The 20,573-nt window shown below is 32.1% G+C and overlaps 1 protein-coding gene across 1 annotated transcript in view; it reads left to right on the forward strand.

Annotated features, from left to right (window-relative positions):
* The window catches only part of Hcn1 (hyperpolarization activated cyclic nucleotide gated potassium channel 1), a 369,751-nt gene that overhangs the window by 187,464 nt on the left and 161,714 nt on the right, over nt 1-20,573 (forward strand). The window contains exon 3 of the mRNA XM_005319677.3: nt 13,174-13,335. Coding sequence (XP_005319734.3) covers nt 13,174-13,335 — 162 coding nt within the window. The remainder of the gene's footprint in view (nt 1-13,173; nt 13,336-20,573) is intronic.

Below are 20,573 nucleotides of genomic sequence, written 5' to 3' on the forward strand. Positions count from 1 at the left end.
ACTTAAAAGGTCTTTATGGCAATGTCTATAGCTACAAGAATTTTAAGAATGCTATTATCTCTCTTTAAGTATAAAAATATTGCCTTGTAGCTTTTCTCACATATGATTATAAATATTTTCATTTAAAATTCAATCCTGGGGCTGGGGATGTGGCTCAAGCGGTAACTCACTCGCCTGGCATGCACAGGGCACTGGGTTCTATCCTCAGCACCACATAAAATAAAATATAAAGATGTTGTGTCCATCGAAAACTGAAAAGTAAATATTAAAAAAGATATTGTGTCCATATTTAAAAAAATATTTAAAAAATTCAATCCTAAAATTTATAATGTAAGTTGAGTTGAATAGGCAACTCAGAAATTGTCTTTGAAAATGGTATCTATTTCCTTTAGGAATTGCTGATTCTTTTTGAAGAGAGTTAAGCAAGGGGTTTACAGAGTTGTAACTATAGAGATAGAAAGACTAAAAACACTCAACCTTAATAGTTTTTTAAAAAAATATGCATGTATTTCTCTGTACATAAATCACTAAGCACGATACAAAAATACTATCTTCTTGTCACTCTCATACTACATAAATATACCAAAGGAAAGATGGAATGTGAAGGCTAGAATCAAGGCCAAATTTAGCAGAAAACATGACAATGATCCCAGAGTTTGAGTGCTGGAAGAAAGCCCAGATAATAATGATAGTAACCTTTTGGACTCCTCCATTTAGAACTTGTCAAAAATACTGAATTCCATTGCGTTTAAATAGTGCCAGCTCAATAGGAATTAAGTCCAAATCTCATTTTTTTTTAGAGTGGATTTTGGCACAGAGGAGGTGTTTGTTACAAGCTTAGCCTGTTAGCTCAAATTAATATTGGACCCGGTACTCCTTAAAACACAGTGAGGGTTATGTTGTCAGATTCAATATTAGTGGAGAGTGAGTTTTGGGCTAATTCAAAATAGTCTCAAAAACTCAAATAATCTGTACTATCATAAATGATATTGACAATTGTAACGTATGTTTTTAAATTCTGCAAGAGTTGGTATTCAGAATACAGAAACCAAGTTCCTCTGTTTAATAATTTGATGAATGTAGAGCATATGACAAAATGGCCACAAAAGAAGCTTAAACTGTTTCATACATCCGTTATGTGTAGGCAAAATTTAATTAATCACTAGTTTGTTTGATACAATCATTGTACAAGCCACTATAACATTATTGGTAAAGAACAGAAGCAGATCTTTCAATTAGTTTCCTTGAGAACTTACAGGAAAGTAAACAATTCAATAAAATTCTTCAGATTTTTAAAAAGCATCAAGGTTAGGTTCTAGTAATTTTCCCCTTGATTATAATTTTTTGTTTTCTTTCATATAAAATAAAATTAAACGAATGTCAACAAATAGTAGGTTTCATTCATCCATTCTCTTTTCATTCAACATATTTTTATTCTAATTAACTATGTGTCAAATTCCTTGAGATTCAAAGACAGTAAGCTATGATCCATTTCATCAAATAGTTTATATTTTAATGGAGACAATGATTATATAATCCAGACTGGTGGGAACAGTGAATCATAATTTTTTCAGATGAGATGACAGAAAAAAAATGAATGTATAGGCACAGAGAAAGGGAAGAAGGTGAAATTTGGTAAATAAACAGATCATGAAGGGTCTTGTATGTTAGACTAGGCAGCTTGGCCTTCATCCAAACTATGATGGCATGCTGTGGAAGATTTTTAACAGGGATGGTGGTGTTATAAAGAAAATTACAATTGTAGGGTAGAAGATGGCAAATCTAGATAGATGAGATAATTTTGGAGGTTTTTAAATAACTCAGATGACAGATGATAATTTCCTGAAGTGAGGAATTTGTAATTCAAAAATTTTTACAGAGAGATTTACAGAAATTAGTTACTTGTTGATGGCAAGGGTACAGAGTAATTCTAACATTACCCTCAGGATAGTTATCTTGAGGATTGAGGTATACTATTCCAGGTAGAAAATGCAGAATGCACGTGGAGTGTGAGCTATTGACATAGTTTTGTGCATCTTCAGGTTGGCTTAATTGTCCATCTTAAAATTAAGAGAATTGTCTTTGGTAGAAGTCAAGTTCATAGAGTATTAGAAGTGGTATTGGAAATTATGGACACATGATTTCCTCAAATGTACACTGGAACACTTCTATCTAGATATACCTGAGAATGAACCTAGGGACACTGGCTGTGAATGACCCAAGAAATGGGAGTAAATCAGAAGCAAGAGAGAAAATGACTTTCAGAAACAGAACACAGTGTCAAGAAGGCATCATATATAACCTGGTGAATGTGTACACAGGTCATCAAGTGTGGCTTACAAATTGCTCACTGCATTTAACATTGACATGTGCCAGTTTTACTGAGTAGTTTCAGGTGACAGTTTAGAGGTACTAGTCCAAGATATTTTAAAAAGGAATGCAGGGGAAATGCACAGCATGTGTATTTACTTTTCAGTGTGTTTAATAAGTAGATCCTAGTACAGTGAATGGAGAGTAGTTCATGTTCAGTGTATATTTTTAATATAGGAAATATTTAAGAATGCTTAAAGGCTGGTAAGGGAAAACAAAGATAATGAAAGGAAGAAGAGAGAAGACAATTAATAAAGCAAGGTCAATCAACATAGAAAAATAAAGGGATAAAATCAGAGGTGGTGTTAAGAGAGAAAAAGAGATATATTGTGCTCTAAAGTATGAAGAAGAAAGAACTGATGTAGATATGTTTGTAAATGACAATATTTTATCAGTAAAATTGGAAATTAATTAGAGTCTTGTGATCAAGATGAACAGGCTTGGCATGGGAGACTCTAAGAGACATATGGGAGAATCAGATCTATGCTACCTGGGTATATGCCAATCTCAGCAGTGTTGAAAGTCTAGTTGATTTCAAAACCATGATGTGGTTTTGTAGTTTCATGGTCTCTCTATAAATATGTGGAAGATCATGTGTAGGAGTGAGAATGGAGCTGTCAGTTAACCTTGCAGCAGGTATTTCAGAGAAATATAGCAGAAGAGAAGAGAATTAGCAATCCTGATAAGCTATTGGCTAAAATAAAGGATCTTTGCATTAGACTGAAGAGGAAAGGTAGAAAACAAATGTGGGCCCTGATCAGTCAAGTTGTATACAGGGCACCATAGCAACTTTGGTTTGTCTTAGTCATGAAATATCTATAGAGCTAGGCTGGCAGATAGCATAACATTGTGGTACAGAGGGACGATCACTGAGGACCTGTTATGCCAGGCCAAAGGGTTTGGCTTTATAAGGAATCTTTGGTATCTAGACAAATTTTTAGCAGGAAACTTACATGACCACATATGAATCATATAATTACAATTTTTAATGCCATGTAGACTATATTATTGAGAAAAACAATACTGGATTCTGGATAACTGATAATGTTGTTGAAAAATAATGATTGATTAATTTATAGGTTAAATGAGTGACAAGGAAGCCCAATGTAATTTTATGAATGAGAAAAGGATTGGACAAACTGATTCTAAGTTTATTTTGAAACACAAGTGTATGAAACATGAACTATTTCCAAGGAGGAGTATTGGGGAAGGGAAGTTTAGAGGTAGAAAAATACATTGCAAAGGTAAGTTAATCTAAAAAACAACTTATTTACACTTGAATTGATAAATAGTTCATTGAGAACAAATGAGTAATTCCAGGTAGAATGTGCAGTTTGTTAAGTTGAATTATATAGAATTTTTCACAAATGACTTGACAATTCAAATGACCAGAAGAAGCACATAAAAAATTTCCAAGAAGATGGCAAGTCACACTTTGTCTCTGCACTCCAAAGAATTCACATAATTAAGTAATTGAATAAATAAAGGATATACTTGCAACCTGAAGCAAACATGTTCAGGGGACACTTTGAAGACATGAATGTCTTTAAAGTTTTTAACAGGATGAAAACCAATGGGCAGGGTGACATTCAAAGGGTGACATAAGAGGAGAAAAATCACATGCTGGGATATGTTTCAGAAAAGTTTGAAAAAGAAGTGGTAGTTGTCTGTTCAATGAAATCTTTGAGACAGGTAAAAGTTGAAGTGAAAAGGCATATAGAGCAAAAGGCATGAACATAAACAAGGAGCTTAATTTAAGGTCAGCATGACACCTCCATATATGCCTTACACTCTCTGCTTATACATAAAGAATTTGGGCAGGTCTCCATCTATTCAATAAGTTAATTAACACATAGTTGAGGAAAGATATGGTTTCACCAAGTGTTAAAAAGGAATAGAATCAGGTCTTTGTGTATCTGTGAGAAAATTATTTTCATTGCAGAATTCTATACTGGGACAAGGTGTCATTCATTAAAAGGGAAAGAGAGAAGGAGATTCTCAAACATGTACCTACTTCCATAACTAATCCAATCTCACTTCATAAAGCTATAACTTAATAGGTGGGTCTGCTCCAAGATGTGTTAGAAGCAACAGCAATTAAGATAAACCTGGGGCAGGTCCAAAGAAAAATGAGTACTGATTAAAACAGGTGAGAGGTCTCTGGAGAAGAAAGTGTGTATGTTAGTGGGAGGGAAGAAGTGGGGGACGCCATGAACAGTTATGATCACAGCACTTAACTTTGTAATTTTGTTCATAGCAAATGTTTAACAGATGGGTTTTGATGATAAGAAAAATCAAACTTTCAAAAACCAGACTTAGTACTTTTAAGGATCCTTCAATATATGTTAGTTTATGCAATGTACTTATAAAAATTATAATGGTTAAGTACTTTCAACACTTTAGGTAATCTGGAAAATATCCAGATGCACTATTATCTGAATTGATAGAACATTGTAATTCACTCTTAGCTCTGGAAGATGTCCAACTAGTGGAGCTGAAATTATGCCATTTTCCAGTAGATAATTCTTACTCAAGCGTTTCGTGGGTTGCTACCAGCATTGCTAACACTTGTTTATTTTTCAAGGTTTCGTTTTCTTTTGGGAGAGTTGGACTAATATGTTTCTCTCATTTATTAGATTCATCAAATGGCAGAATGTGTGTGTTTTTTTTTCCACCAAGATTTCTAGTTCTATTTTATTGGCTTCATGCCAAAATCATGTACTTAGTGATTTCTATTGGAAGGCAAATGACAAGACAGAGTGCCAGTGCAGCTTTTTCTCCACTCAAATAAATGAGTATTTTGACTTGACTGGATCATCAGGCCAGAAAAACAGGAGGGTGTGCCAATGTATGATGTAACTTTGATGGCCACTACATAAAGTATTATGCTGAAGTATTGTTTTCATCTTAACAGATTTCTTTCTCTTCTCTCCTCTGTTGACTTTACCTGGCCAATGGTGCAATCACTAGTTTTCACATAGCCTTTTTGGAATGAAAATGATGAGAATATGCTGGGGAATGCTAAAAAGGACATTGTGCAATTTATTTAAATGACCTCCTTTTTTCTTCTAAAGCATTATTTTTACTATTTTTTTTAATTTATTTTGTTTCACCAGCAAGGTTTAAGAGTAATTGCTTATATAAAGGAGTTTTTAGGTCAGCTTTATCTTCCAGTGACAATGCTTAATATTATTTTGGCATTAAATGTCTGCATTTTTATTTTAAAAATCATATTTTTTAAAAAAAATTTAAAGTAAAGGATATTACAGAATTGTGTCAATGAGAAATAATTCTCATAGTCAATTTCCTGTTACTATACCAGAATACCTAAGCCTGAATAATTTAAAAAGGAAAGTAATTTTAAAAGGAAAGCTAAAGGTTTACTTTGGCTCATGTTTCTGGAGCTTGTAGAACACGTCACTGGCATTTTTTCAGCCCATGGTAAGAGGGCCTCACGCTGCTGCATCAAATCATGGTGGAGAAGAATAGGGAAGGGGACACGTGTTGAAGGAATTCTTGAGAGAAACAAAGAGGAAGAAACTTTAATAAATTTCATTTTCCCAAGTACTAATTCATTGAATTTTCTTTTTGAACATTCTTTTATAATTTGATTTCCTTAATGTGTAAACTACTTCCTTAATTAAATTAAGCACATGAGAGTTATGCTTGCTCTTTTATTTTTCACTTGCAAGATACAATAGAGATATTCTGCGTTACTGCATTGTCCTCATGAAAGTTAAAAAGACACACAAGCAGCTCTCCATGCCCATGGGTACCACACCCACAGATCCAACCAAACTATATTGAGAAAAAGAACAGACATTGAGCATCAACTATACAACCCTAGGCACTGTGCTTGATGGCTTTAACAATTCATAGTTGTTTATAGTTTGTTACTCTACTGCTTATAGCTTGTAGTATAAACCATATATGATATGCTACAACTGGTCTTCTCATTATTTCCTACCAAAATTGGCCAAAGATTTCATAATATAGTATTTTCTTATATTTCTCTTAGTAACACATGGTCTTTGATTTTTCACAGTAAAGCTAAATGAAGAGCAATTTTAAGTACATATATCTAAAACATTTGGAAAATGTTTTAGATATATGTACTTAAACTTATATGTAAAACTATGTATGATCATAAGTGGCTGTTATATTATACCATAAGAATTTGGTACACACACATGTACACACACACAGGCAGCTTCATTTTTAAAGACATGAAAGATAACAGCTGCCTTCTACTCTAAACTACTTCTGTGAGTGTTTAGTTGTTATGACTATTTAAGTACTATCTAGCTTACTGAAGATTGATATGATGAAACTTTTCTTTCTTTATAGTTCCAATGAATTTATATATATATATATTCATATATAATATATTTATATATATTTATATAAAATACCTAGGAAGTGAAGATTCTTTTTCAGTTAAAACTGTTTTTGAAGAATTGTGAGATTTTATTATTTATAAATAATTAAGAGATAAAGAGAACATAGACAATGTAAGCAATTATTGTAGAAAAAGCAATTTGGTAAAATTATAGAAATATAATATTGCCACTGTATTCAAGAATGTAAGTGGCTGACATGTTTTAAGTTTTTTAAAAAAATTTGTTTATATAGTAATTCATTTGTATTAATGCATTTTATAACAATGTGTGAACATAACTAATAGAAGAGAGTTTGGATTTCACCATAGATTGAGCAAGTTGAACTTACTGATTGACTTATGAAGAAGAATTATCAGATTAATACCAAAAGATAGGTAGGAATGAATTTTGAATAAAAGATAAGCATGTGACTTACCTCTGGAAAACACAAAACTTTAAACTGAACTAGAGAATAATAATCATGATCTTTGGGGAATTGAGAAGAGTTGACAAGCTGGTGCTAGGAATATAGGAATGAATAGACTACTGCCTATATCCTCACCAAGGTTGCTCTCCTCTAAGAATATTTAGTAGCTGCAATCTAGGCAGTTTCCTCTCTGGTAATTTTCCATGTCAAATATAGAAAGTAGCTGTTTGATTAATAAAATCAATGCACAGAAAGTGCAATGGAAATAGACTTTAATTAGTGGAGATATGTATTGTATGGAAATGGGAGGTTGCCAGATGCCAGCAATGGGAATACTATGGGTAATGTAGCCAAATGGAATGAACAACAAAGAGAGAGAATTGCTCTTATATCTGCACACATAATGTGTGAACATACCAAAAAGAGCTGCAAAATGAGGGTACTCTGTCCAGAACCTAAGACTTTTGAGGTATGAGACATCAAATCTACTGTTGAGGAAGCACCTAGAGAAACCTGGTCTTTGGTAAGGGATGTGTGTGGTAGGATCAGAAGTCTTAGAGACCAAGAGAAATAATTTTTTTTAAGAGAGAGAGAGAGAGAGAGAGAGAGAGAGAGAGAGAGAGAGAGAGAGAATTTTTAACATTTATTTTTTAGTTCTCGGCGGACACAACATCTTTGTTGGTATGTGGTGCTGAGGATCGAACCCGGGCCACATGCATGCCAGGCGAGCGCGCTACCGCTTGAGCCATATCCCCAGCCCCAAGAGAAATAATTTTATAAAGAGATCAGGGCTTTGGGAGTTAATTGGAAATGCAGGAGTTTTGGGAAACACAGTGGAAAGAAAAATCCAGCAAAAAACATTCAACATCCTGGAGATGAAATAACAAATGTGAGAGGCTGGGGAGTGGATAATTGCATTTGACCAGTGACAGAGGCTTAGATATTTGATATGTTCATAATGTTAATTTTTGTACAGATTATAATAACTCTAATGTTATGTTAGTGTTATTCAGATAATTATCCTAGAAAGGGTTAGGGGTCTGGAAAAATTAGTATAACAACAGTCTTCACAGGCTTTGTTCAAAGATATCACTAAGAGTTTCTTTCACGTACCAGGACTTTTTACACTTCATACCTTAAGCATGATAGGACAGATAATATGAACAACATTCAGGGTAAGAATTTCAGAAAGTGTTAATAGGACTCTTAAGGTATTGATTTTAACATTGATGAGAATGAGGACATATTGAACCTTCAATACATGTTAGCAGTAGGTCTTATTCTGAAGGTCAAATGTTTTTCATATTCTTTGTCAAGATGGCATACACACCCAACCCCACCCCAACATACACACTAATATCTATCTATACATTAAGGTGTCATGTGAATATTTACAAAGAGAAACAAAAGAATGCAATATTTCTTTGAAACCATAAAAGGTTTATTGTGCTTTCATTATGAAATCCCATTTATCCTTTCTCTTTCCATAAGTTGCTGCATGTCACCTAGGGTGCCATTTTTTTTTCAATGAGATCAAGTTTATAGGCAGTAACATTGGTTTGGATGTGAGTTTATCAACTATGAGTGTATAACTTAGATGAAAAACTTTAAATATTAATTAATTAATTGTATTAACTAGTTGTTCAGTATGATGAGTAAAGTCACAGATATATCCCATGAGCTACCCTTAGGCTTTTAAGAAGTGGTGACAATAGATAAACTAAATTATTTTTTTGCATAATCTGACCATCCACAGATGGGTGTATTTCATAAGGATTTCATTTCATTCCAAATCTGAAGTCATTAGATCTCAGCATTTAAGTTACATATATTAATTATAAGAGCTCAAGGGACATGGATTGGGTCTAGGTACTATATATACATTTTCACGTATTCATCAACATGATATTGTGCTCATTAGGATGTTGTTTTTTCACTTAGATAATAAAACTATAGATACATAATTTGTACTATTTGAAATTAGCTAGTGTTAAAATAGCTTGCTTATACTTTCTCCAAGGTTAGACTTTGGGATGCCTCCCAAATCTGAGATCACTATTGAATACATAATGCTAAGAGCCATAAGGAAAATTCATTGTGTGATTAATTATGTGAGTATTTTATGTATAACAGTTAGTATATAAATGTAAAACAAGTGCTATATATTGACGTTGTGTTGGTGGGAACAGAAGTGGGATAGAATATCGCTCCCAGTCTAGGAATTATCCTGTTGCAATAGTTTATGAAATTACATGGAATCAAAACATTTTTCTAGTAGACTACAAAAGGTCTTATATCCTTATTAACTTCCTCTATGAAAATGTTTCCTATGTGGTTATGTTTCTCTAGACAACATTTCTAATATACTAAGGTTCTCTTAAAGAAATTGAGCAAATAACTGCTAACACATGAAATTTAGTAAATAATCTGAAATAATTTAAGATTTCATTTTAAAATAATCTACTTCCTTAAAAGAAAATAGAAAATGTGAAAGGTCAACTTTATTAAGAATTGGCGTTCATTCTCCAGAACTTTCCAGACTCCACTCTGAAATGTGATCACTGAGTGAGGGCTGCTGCTGGTAGGCTTATAATTTGTAGACTTCAGGCAGAGAATTTCAGATAGTTATTGTTTACTTCAAATAACTGGACCAAAAGGAGGTAAGTTTCCTGCTAGATTCATACTTTACATTAGGCAGCCATGCCACACGTAACTCACAGCCATTTTTTAGAAATAAATATGAATACAGAATTATGTTACTAAACTGAACATTCTAAATCTGTGGTGGCTTTCTTTTGCTACATTATTAGTAAAAATTTTTTTCAAAAATTTTTTCACTATATTACTTTTAATTTAAAAATGATGAAAATGATGGTACAGTTTTTATTTATAAATTCAATGATCAAGAAATATTGGAGGGAATAACACCAAAGGGAATTTTATGTGGGTTTGCCAAATACACAATAAAAAAATAAAAATTAGCTGAGAGGAAAATAAAATTCTTAATGCTATAAAATACATTGCTGTGTTACAGCTTTCTGAATATCAAACTGTGTCATCTGTTGCCTTTAAAAATCTTACTTTAAAGAGGATTTATGACACTATGTACATTCCTACAAAGATGGATTTTTTTTTACTCAATTCAATTATTTTGTCCAAATGAAGATTGTTTAAATGAGTTAATGCTCATAAAAATCTATCATACTGAAAAAGAAAGGTAGATTTGGTGATTTTATAAAAGTGAATTAACATATGTACTGTCAGTTTACCATTAGTATGCAAATATTAAAAATTCTAGAATTTTTTTTACAAAAATATAGTTTCTAACTCAAAATATCAATTTCTTACAGTGTTTTCTTTAACCTATTGTAGATAATTTCTCAAGCCATGTTGTCTTTATTAAAAGATATACCATTCTTTTGGTGAACTAGACAACATGTAATTTTATTTCAAGATGTTTATGTATATTTATTCCTATTTGTAAATTTAAGTTATTAATTCGTTGCTTTAAACAAGGTGAAATAACAGCAGCAGAGACATTTCATAAACGTTTTTTATTAGAACTTTATAGTTATACATAGTAGATCAGTTCATCACAACAAATTCATAGAAATTGATTTCAGCTCATGATCCCTCCCTATTCCTTCCTGCCCTCCCCCTCCTTTTGTCCTTCCTCTACTAGACTTCCTTTCACTCATCTATTAATTTGTATTTGATTGGCTCCTTAGGTTATCCTATCCTTTCTTTCCCTTTTCCTTTATTTTATTCTAGCTTTTGCATATGAAAGAAAGCATTTGAACTTTGAGTTTCTTAGTTTGGCTAATTTCGCTTAGGATGATATTCTCCATTTCCAACCATTTACTGGCAAATGCCACAATTTCATTTTTTAATGGCTCATTGCAGATATATTCCTCTAGTATGGACATAGATATACGGCTGTAGTATGCCAATATTAGATCTTTGGAGAAAATACTAAGGAATGGGGTATCTGAGTCATATGGTGGTTCCATTGCTAGCTTTTTGAGGAATCTCCATAAGGTTCTCAGAGTGGTTGTATTAGTTAGCAGTCCCACCAACACTGTACAAGCCCTCCATTTTCCCTACAACTCCATCAGCATTTATTGTTGTTTATATTCTTGATCATTGCTATTCTTACTAGAGTGAGATGAAATCTTTAGTGTAATTTTGATGTGCACTTCCCTGATTGTTAGAAATGTTGAATATTTTTTCCATTGGCTATTTGTGTTTTTGTTTTTGAGAAGTTTCTTTTTAGTTCTTTTGCACATTTTTTGATTGGGTTATTTGTGTTTTGGTGTTTAGTGCTTTGCTTATACTGGAATTAATCCTCTATTGGATGAATGATTGGCCACGATTTTCTCTCAGTTTTAGGCTCACTATTCATGCTCTTAATCACTTTCTTTCCTGTGCAGAAACTTTATAGTTTGATGGCATTCTACTTACAGATTCTTGATTTTTTTCTTGCACTTTGGGGGTCTTATTAAGTCAGTGCCAGCACCTATATATGGAGTATTGACCCTATATGTTCTTCTAGCTGGTGTAAAGTTTCTGTTCTAATTACTAAGGTTTTGATCCATTTTGATTTGAGTTTTGTGCAGGATGAGAGATAAGGGTCTAGTTTCATTTTTCTACATAGAGCTATTGAATTTTCCCAACACATTTTGTTAAAAAAGGCTGTCTTTTCTCCAAGATATGTGTTTGGCACCTTTGTCAAATATTAGATGACTATTAGTATGTGGATTTGTCTCTGTGTCTTCTAGTCTGTTCCATTAGTCCTCATATCTATTTTGATGCCAATACCATTGCTGGTTTTGTTACTATAGCTCTTGCTTTTCTTTTCTTGATTAGTGTCACTTTAGCTATTTTTGGTCTCTTATTCCTCCAAATTAATATAAGAATTGTTTTGCGTAATGCTGTGAAGAATGTCATTAACATTTTGATGGGGATTGCATTGAATCTGTATATTGCTTTTGGTAGTAAGGCCAATTGAACAATATTGATTTTGCCTATCCAATAAAATTACAGATATTCCCACTTCTAAGGTCTTCTTCAATTTATTTCTGTAGTGTTCTGTAAGTTTCATTGTAGAGCTCATTTACCTCCTTGGCTAGATTAACTCCCAAGTATCTAATTTTTTTTGAGGTTATCACAAATGGGATAGTTTTTCTGATTTCTTTTTTGGCTGAATCACTGCTGAATATAGGAAAGCTATTAATTTATGGATGTTGATCTTGTGACTTCCATACACTTCAAAAGAGAAATACCACATTCTGATTCTATTTCTTATAACAAATAGAAAATGAGTAGATGTAAACGTATAGCCAGATATATGTTCCCACCTTTAAAATTTCAAAGGAAGATCTTGATTTGTCATGTTCATTGGCTTTCTGAAATAGTCTGACCTACCTTGATAGCTTTTTATAAAAAATTGATAAAAATAGCTATAAGATTGTTATAAGTTCAAATGTTTTTAAGGCAACTCCACATTACTTTTAACTTAAACATCAACTGTCCATCTTCAATAACACAGTTAAAGAAGTGTTTTCATGCATAGCTGTTAACTGCAGATTATTCTCAATCTCACTTTATATTTTTCAGTTAAACTCTTTGCTTATAGTTTTCAGTCCTTGAATATTTTTTTTGTCTTTCAACAAATTGAATAACTTATGTTTTAAAGTATCTTTACTAACAGGAGAAGAAAAATAGTAAATAAAAACTGTTGGAAAAAGAAGTTTTCTTGAAAGCATAAATTTCTTATCCTTTTTATTCCTGGTGAAAAATTAACAGTTTATTATAATATTCATAAGTCAGAGTATCAAACATTGGAAAACACAAACAAATATAATCTCTATTTCTGAAAGTCTTTTCCTTAATTTTTTTAAATTAATACTTATGCTATATCGTATTAATCCTTCCGATATTGGTAGTATGCGTGTTTAAAAAAAAATTTAAGAGTTAATTTTATGTTTTGTTCAACAGATATTCCACATGACATATGATCTTGCCAGTGCAGTGGTGAGAATATTTAATCTCATCGGCATGATGCTGCTCTTGTGTCACTGGGATGGCTGTCTTCAATTCTTGGTACCACTACTGCAGGATTTCCCACCAGATTGTTGGGTGTCTCTAAATAAAATGGTTGTAAGTAATTTATATTATTTTATACTTTGCCTTTTCAGTGTTTTGCCAAAAAAGTATTTATGTGAGAATGATCTGATTTCTCTCTCTTCATAAATGTTTAGAGAAAATTTGGTTTTGCTTCCATGGATATGTAGTAAGATGAAATAGATTTTTTCTCTATTTATATTTAATTTTCATGTTCCTGGGAAAATATATATTACAACATATTTTTAAAATATTTTGCTCTACTTATATGGAGACATTTTATTTCAAAATAAAAACACATGCAAATAATCATGATACAATATTCCTTTAAAAATGCCTATAGCTTAGAATAATTCTTTCATGTTTTTGTTTGGTTTTTAGCATTTGTTATTTTCAAGCCACTATTGTAGGGATTGTAAAACACACAAAGACATATAACTAGAGGTAAAAGAGATATGCATAAATCTTAATGCTGTTTCAAATGACACTTTTTGCTAGGGAAAACTTTATGGAAATAGTAGGTTTTAATTTTAATTCTAAAAGACAGATATAAATATTATAGAAATATTATTTCCATAGCTAAACTATCTATATTCACATTTAATTTTATGAGCATATATTTTGAATTGAGATCTTATATTCACATGAATCTCTCCTTCATTTCATTCATATCTGCTTACTTCCTCACAGAGACCTTTCCTATCATAGTAATATATATATATCACTCAAGTAGTTTATATTCTGTCATAAAAGCATTTAGCAAGACTCTTGCACATATTCTCTCTCTCTCTCTCGCTCTCTCTCTCTCTCTTTCTCCCTCCTTCCTTCCCTCCCTTCCTGCCTCCCTCCTTCCTTCCCTATCCTTTGTTATTTATGTTTTTTTGTGTTCCTCACACCATAGTTAGTACAAAAAAACATTATTTTCTTATGTCTTTCATCTACAGTGCTGCTCTTAATTGATTTGGGGCTATTATAACAAAATATCATGGTCTATGCTATTTACAAAAATAAAAATTTCTCACATTTCTAGGCACTGCAAACTTTGCCTCTGTTTCTGAAATTATGCCTTTATATATGCATTCTCCGTTGTTCACACAGCAGAAGGTGGAAGTATGAGAAACTACTCTTGCAAGCCCTCTTCATAAGGGCAATTAATTCACTCCTGAGGGAAAATACCTCCATGACCCCAACAGCTTCTGTTAGGCTTCATCTCCTACCTTTATTGAATTGGGGATTACATTTCCAAAACATGAGTTATGGGACACACATGTAAATCACAAAGCAAGTAGCCAGAAAAGTACCTGTGATATAAATTTGATAACCTAGTGCTTCATCATCAAAACTTTGAGAAATGTTCTTTAGTGGGGGAGACTGCATGACTGAAGAATAAAACAAGGAGTTGATGATCTCACTTTTCCAATATGTGGTATATCTATGATGATACATCTGCCACTTTATTATCTTTGAAGAAGCAAAACATATGGTAAAGGCAGTAATAAAGATATTTTTGGGGAGAGGAAAAGGTAACTGCTCTATAATCTAGCTTCTGACTGAGTGCATAATATAAAAACACAAGCACTGCTGCAAAAAGATGATTCATCATTGGCATCAACAATATTTAATTTGGCAAATAATTATTATTTTAAATTTTTCTTAGGTATCTTTCAGAAAAATACCAATTATCATTATTGAAAGAGTAAAAGAAATATTTTTTGTATCTATAAAGTTTATTTAATTATATAATTCTAATACATGGCAACATATTAGTTGTTAGAGGTAAGCACATTTATAATGTCTTAATGTCTTTTCTCTAAATATATCTGCATGTATTCACGTGTGTATATTGCATGTGCATTGTATGTGCATCATCTAATGTTGCCAAACCTCAAAACTTTGTTCTACCTTAATGTTGTGTGATACAAACACCTTACTTGAAGTTATAATTCACTTTAATTTGGTCTTTTTCTTTTTTTTTTTCTATAAGGATTTACTTTTACAATTTTGAAATTAGCTTTTATTTTCTTTCACATTTTTAAAATATTATTTCCATTTGTATCTCTAACATAAAGGGCAGAAAATAGTTAAATATCAGATATTTTTTACATTGTGGATATCAGTAATATGAATGAAATAACAGTCAATAATACAACAATTTTTGTATAAGATAATCTTGATGGTGTCATCATATCTCATAATATTTTCCATTTTAAAGTTTCAGATTTCTAGGAAACCTTCTGCAACAACAATAATAAAAAGTGTATTTACACAGAGTTATAATAGAGCAGTAAAAATCTAATGTAAGAAAAAAAATCCTGCATTTATTTAATACTTTTACTGTATACAAAACACTGTGCTGTAAAATATGCTCTTATCAAATGTTCATAGCAGTGTAATGAGCCAAGCACTGTTATCTTGATTTCATAGTTCAGAAAACTGAAACTTTTAGAAGTTCAATGAATAGTCCAATATCCCATGGGTAGAATACAAAACCATAAGTAGATATGTATCTAATTTCATAACTTTTGCTCTAAACCACATTATAATGTCATGTTGCATAGATTACAAAGAAGAAGTAAGAAAAATACTGAAATCTTAGTTAAAAACAATTCAGTTGTAGCAGAAAAATCTCTCTAAAATCAGCATTTGAATTCTGACACTAAAGAGTAGCAAGACTATTTTTCTAGAGGAAAAAAAAAGTCAAACTAGGAAATCAAAAATTGAGAAATAAGATCCAGATGAATGCAGGAAATATAGGTTTGAAAATTGTGCTATGGCATTTGGCTTCGGTGTTGAATTATTTATGTTAAAGATTGGTGTGCTTAGCAAACACCTTACTTTTTCTTTTATTTTTAAATCTTCTATTTTATATTATTTATGTCCTTAAATATTATTAAGCACTACATATACTTAAGTTCTATCTAACTCTATTTTCTTTTATCAATGTGTATATCCTATTAGCTAGTTATCTGTACATAACCAGCAATGATAACTTCCAAGTCAATGGTTTAACTATGCTACATCTTTAACTATGATATTAGTAATTTGTTTAATATAATCATTCTTACATTAATTGCTCCTAATTTGGATTTGTTCCATAAAAGTAGGTTCATATCTTCTTAGCTAATCTCTTTGAATTCTTTATAAATTACTTTTGCTTTATAAATATATCTACCTAAAATTTTATTAATGTAGGATTACATATTGGTGATGGTTTTATTCTACCTACAATTTTATTAATGTTAGGGTTACATATTGGTGATGGTTTTAAAGACTTAAGTGTAAGAACACATATGAATCTATTACCATCTGAATGTACCACATAAGGTAAATGGATTTGCTTTTGCAGTAAGAGCATGTTATACTGCAAGATGTTACATTAAATAATCTTGGTTTATGGGCATACTAATAGAATGATTCATTTATAAAAAAAACCAATGCTAAATTATATCATATTACACTGCTGGACAAAATTTTTACCATAGTGAAAATGAGAAAAAGTTTAAAAGTCAAGTTACTCATTATATAGCACACTCTATGAAATGTAACTACTTAAGAGCACTATATTTACATTGTATACAATTACCTAGTTACATCAAAACATTATCCATCAAAATAAATTTATATTAACATATGTTAATGTAGCTAGGCACAATGGCACAGGACTGTAATTTCAGCTCCTGGGGTGGGGGAGTGGCTGAGGCAGAAAGTTCACGAGTTGGAGGCCAGTCTGGGAAACTTAGTGAGACCCTGTCTCAAAATAAAAAATAAAATAAAAGGTGGGCATGGTGGCACACAACTGTAACCCCAGAGGCTAGGGAAGTTGAGACAGGAGGATCGATAGTTTAAAGCCAGCCTCAGCAATAGTGAAGTGCTAAGCAGTTCAGTGAGACCCTGTCTCTAAATACAATACAAAATAAGGCTAGGGATGTGGTTCCGTGGTTGACTGGCCCCGAGTTCAATCTCTGGTACCAAAAATTAAAATAAATAAAATAAAATATAAAGGCCTGGGGAGGGATGATCATTGTGGCTCTCACCCCTGGGTTCAGTCCTCAGTAACACACACACACACACACACACACACACACACACACACACACACTCACACGATATGTTGAATTATTAATTTTGTTAGTATTTTATTAGCAAAATCATTTTTCTTTAGCTATGTTAGGATCATAAAGTAAATAAATGTCTAGTTTTATATTTGTACTTATTTGAGAAACATTATAATCAAAATAATTTACATCATTCATAATTCTCTCATTGTAAAGGTTTTTGCTGTTGTGATTTAAAGGAATCAATGTATTATTTAACCTAGAGGGCAGTTCATTTGTTTTTATGAATTAGGTTAGTAACCTTGCAAAATTAGAGGGATAATCGTGAACAGCATCTGTGAAACATGTGTAAGTCAGGTGTAGTGGCACATGCCTAAAATCCCTTCAACTTGGGAGGTTGAGATAGAAGCATTGAAAATCCAAGACCAGCTCAGAAATTTGAGAAGGTCCTAACTTAGAAAGACCCTGTGTTAAAAATAAAAAGTAAAAATGACAGATATGTAGCTCAGTTGTAGAACACCTCTAGGATCAATTCTCATGGAAAAAAAAAAAAGAAAACAACAACAACAACAAACATTTTAATGGAGCTATTTTACATTTAAAAATATATATATTTGTATTAGTTCTTTAAAAATTCACGACAGTAGACTGTACTTTAACATATTATAAATGTATGGTGTATGACTTAGGATCCCATTCTTGTGGTTGAATATGATGTGGCATTAAATTGGTTGTTTATCCATATATAAACATAGGGAAATTATGCATTCCTTCTTAGAGCTTGCTTTCATAATTTTTAAACATCTTTTTAGTTGTATATGCATCCAATAGTTCTATTTATTTACTTATTTATTTGGTGCTGAGGATTATACCCAGTGCCTCTTGTGTTTGAGGCAAGCTCTCAACTACTGAGCTACAACCCTAGCCCTCTTTCATAAATTTTTTTCCAAATATATTTTCAAAGGTAAGTAATCACATGACCATGGTATGGGCTATGAATACGGCATACTCCATATTAATGAAGTTCAAACTGATGAGCTTCTAATGCTCTTTGCTTCTATTCTAAGAAGGTAATAATAATTTCCAGAAAAAATTAAGATGTATAAATCAAATTAATTGAGATCATTAGGGAAAACAGATACAAAGGTCTTTAAGTATATAATTAATATAAATCTATGTAGCGAGTATGAGTTTCAATTAGAAAAATCCTAATTGCTACCTAAACTTATTTTCATTAGAGACAATGTGGCAGGGACACTTACAAATAACCACACATTCACACACTCTTCTATCTCCCCTCTAGTTAGAATGGAATCCTCAAATACAAATGGAGCATGGAAACCATGATGATTATAAGATCTATTTATTTTCTGTCAAGTGGAAAAAGGTGAAATTAAAACAGCTTCACATGTTGTTTTACAAATTCCACTTGGCTACTTGATAATGGTCGATGGAAATAAAATAACTAAAATAATAACTAAGAAATGAAGTTAAAATAATATACCTAAGAAATGAAGAATGATAAATAACTCCTGTCTTGAGTTCTAGTGATCTATTTTAGATTAGAATTTCTCTATATTAGAAATTGTATTATAATGCTAGTATTAACTTTTTTTTCTAACTAGAATATACTGCCATAAGAGATTTTTTTTTAAGTCCTAACAAAAGTTAAGTAATTTGCTGACAAATCATTGTAGCTTTACCAGAAAAAAAAATGTACTATTAGCTCCTATGAGTTATAATAATAAAGTGGGTCAGCAGCATGCTGAGCCTTGTGATTTCTTTCTGGTCCTCTTATTTCTGCTCATTTGGAAAGCCTGATTGGTGACTATTCTCTGGTGGATAGAAACACAACCCCTGGCAAAATGGACATGGTTTGCTACTGCATTCTTCCTTCCTTTTTAGATGTGGATTCTTTTATGAGAATAAACATAAAAATAAATTCTCACCTGGTATTTCAATTTCAAGTAAAATTTGCATTTCAGGAAAACATTAACTTGAACTAAGTTTCCTGACAGAGAAGAGTGATGAATATTGATTTAATTATATAATGGCTATGACTACATTGAAATGCTTTAGCAATATAAGAACAAGCCATGAATTCCAATTTCCTTTTTTCTTAGAGACTTGTTCTTATATTTAAGCAAGAAATAACTAGAAGAAATATTATTCATCAAATTATCACTTCTAACAAGATGGAGAAAAAAAAACCAAATATCTTCCAAAAAGGCAAATTTACTAGCCTTACTTCTACAGTAGTTCTCATATAGAGTCTTTTTTAGGGGGGTGGGGAGTGGGTACCAGGGATTAAAATGAGGTGCACTAGCCCACTGAGCTTCATCCCCAGCTCTCTTTTGTATATTATTTAGAGAATGGGTCTCACTGAGTTGCTTAGTGCCTTAATTTTGCTGAGGCTGGCTTTGAACTTGTGATCCTCATATTAAGCCTCCAGGCCACTGGGATTACAGTCCAGAGCCACCACACCCAGCTCATATAGAGTCATGATGCACACTGTTGAAACTTTCACAGATGTAGTGTAAAGGTATTTTTAAACATTTATTTACTTATTTATTTGTTCTAATTTGTTATACATGACAGAAGAATGCATTTCGATTCATAGTACACAAATGATGCACAATTTTTTCACTTCTCTGATTGTTCACAAAGTAGAGTCCCGCCATTTATGTCTCTATACGTGTACCTAGGGCAATGATGTCCATATCATTTCATTATTCTTCCTACCCCCATTCTCTCTCTCTACCCCTCCCTCCCCTTTGCCCAATCAAAGTTTCTCCATTTTTCTCATGCCCTCCCTGCATTAGGTAAGCATCCACATATCAGAGAGCACATTTGGCCTTTGGTTTTGGGGATTGGCTTACTTCGTTCAACATGATATTCTCCAACCTCATCCATTTACTTGCAAATGCCATAATATCATGTTCTTTTAATGCTGAGTAATATTCCATTGTGTGTGTATGTATGTATGTATGTGTATGTATATATATATATATATATACACAGTGACACACACACACACACAGTTTCTTTATTCATTCTTCTATTGAAGGGCATCTAGGTTGCTTCCACAGTTTAGCAATTTTGAATTGAACTGCTATAAACATTGAAATGGCTGCACCATTGTAATATACTGTTTTTAAGTTCTTTGAGTATAGACCAAAGAGTGGGATAGTTGGATCATATGGTGATTCCATTCCAAAT

Source organism: Ictidomys tridecemlineatus, chromosome 1, assembly GCF_052094955.1.
Source record: "Ictidomys tridecemlineatus isolate mIctTri1 chromosome 1, mIctTri1.hap1, whole genome shotgun sequence".
Classification (NCBI taxonomy): Eukaryota; Metazoa; Chordata; class Mammalia; order Rodentia; family Sciuridae; genus Ictidomys; species Ictidomys tridecemlineatus.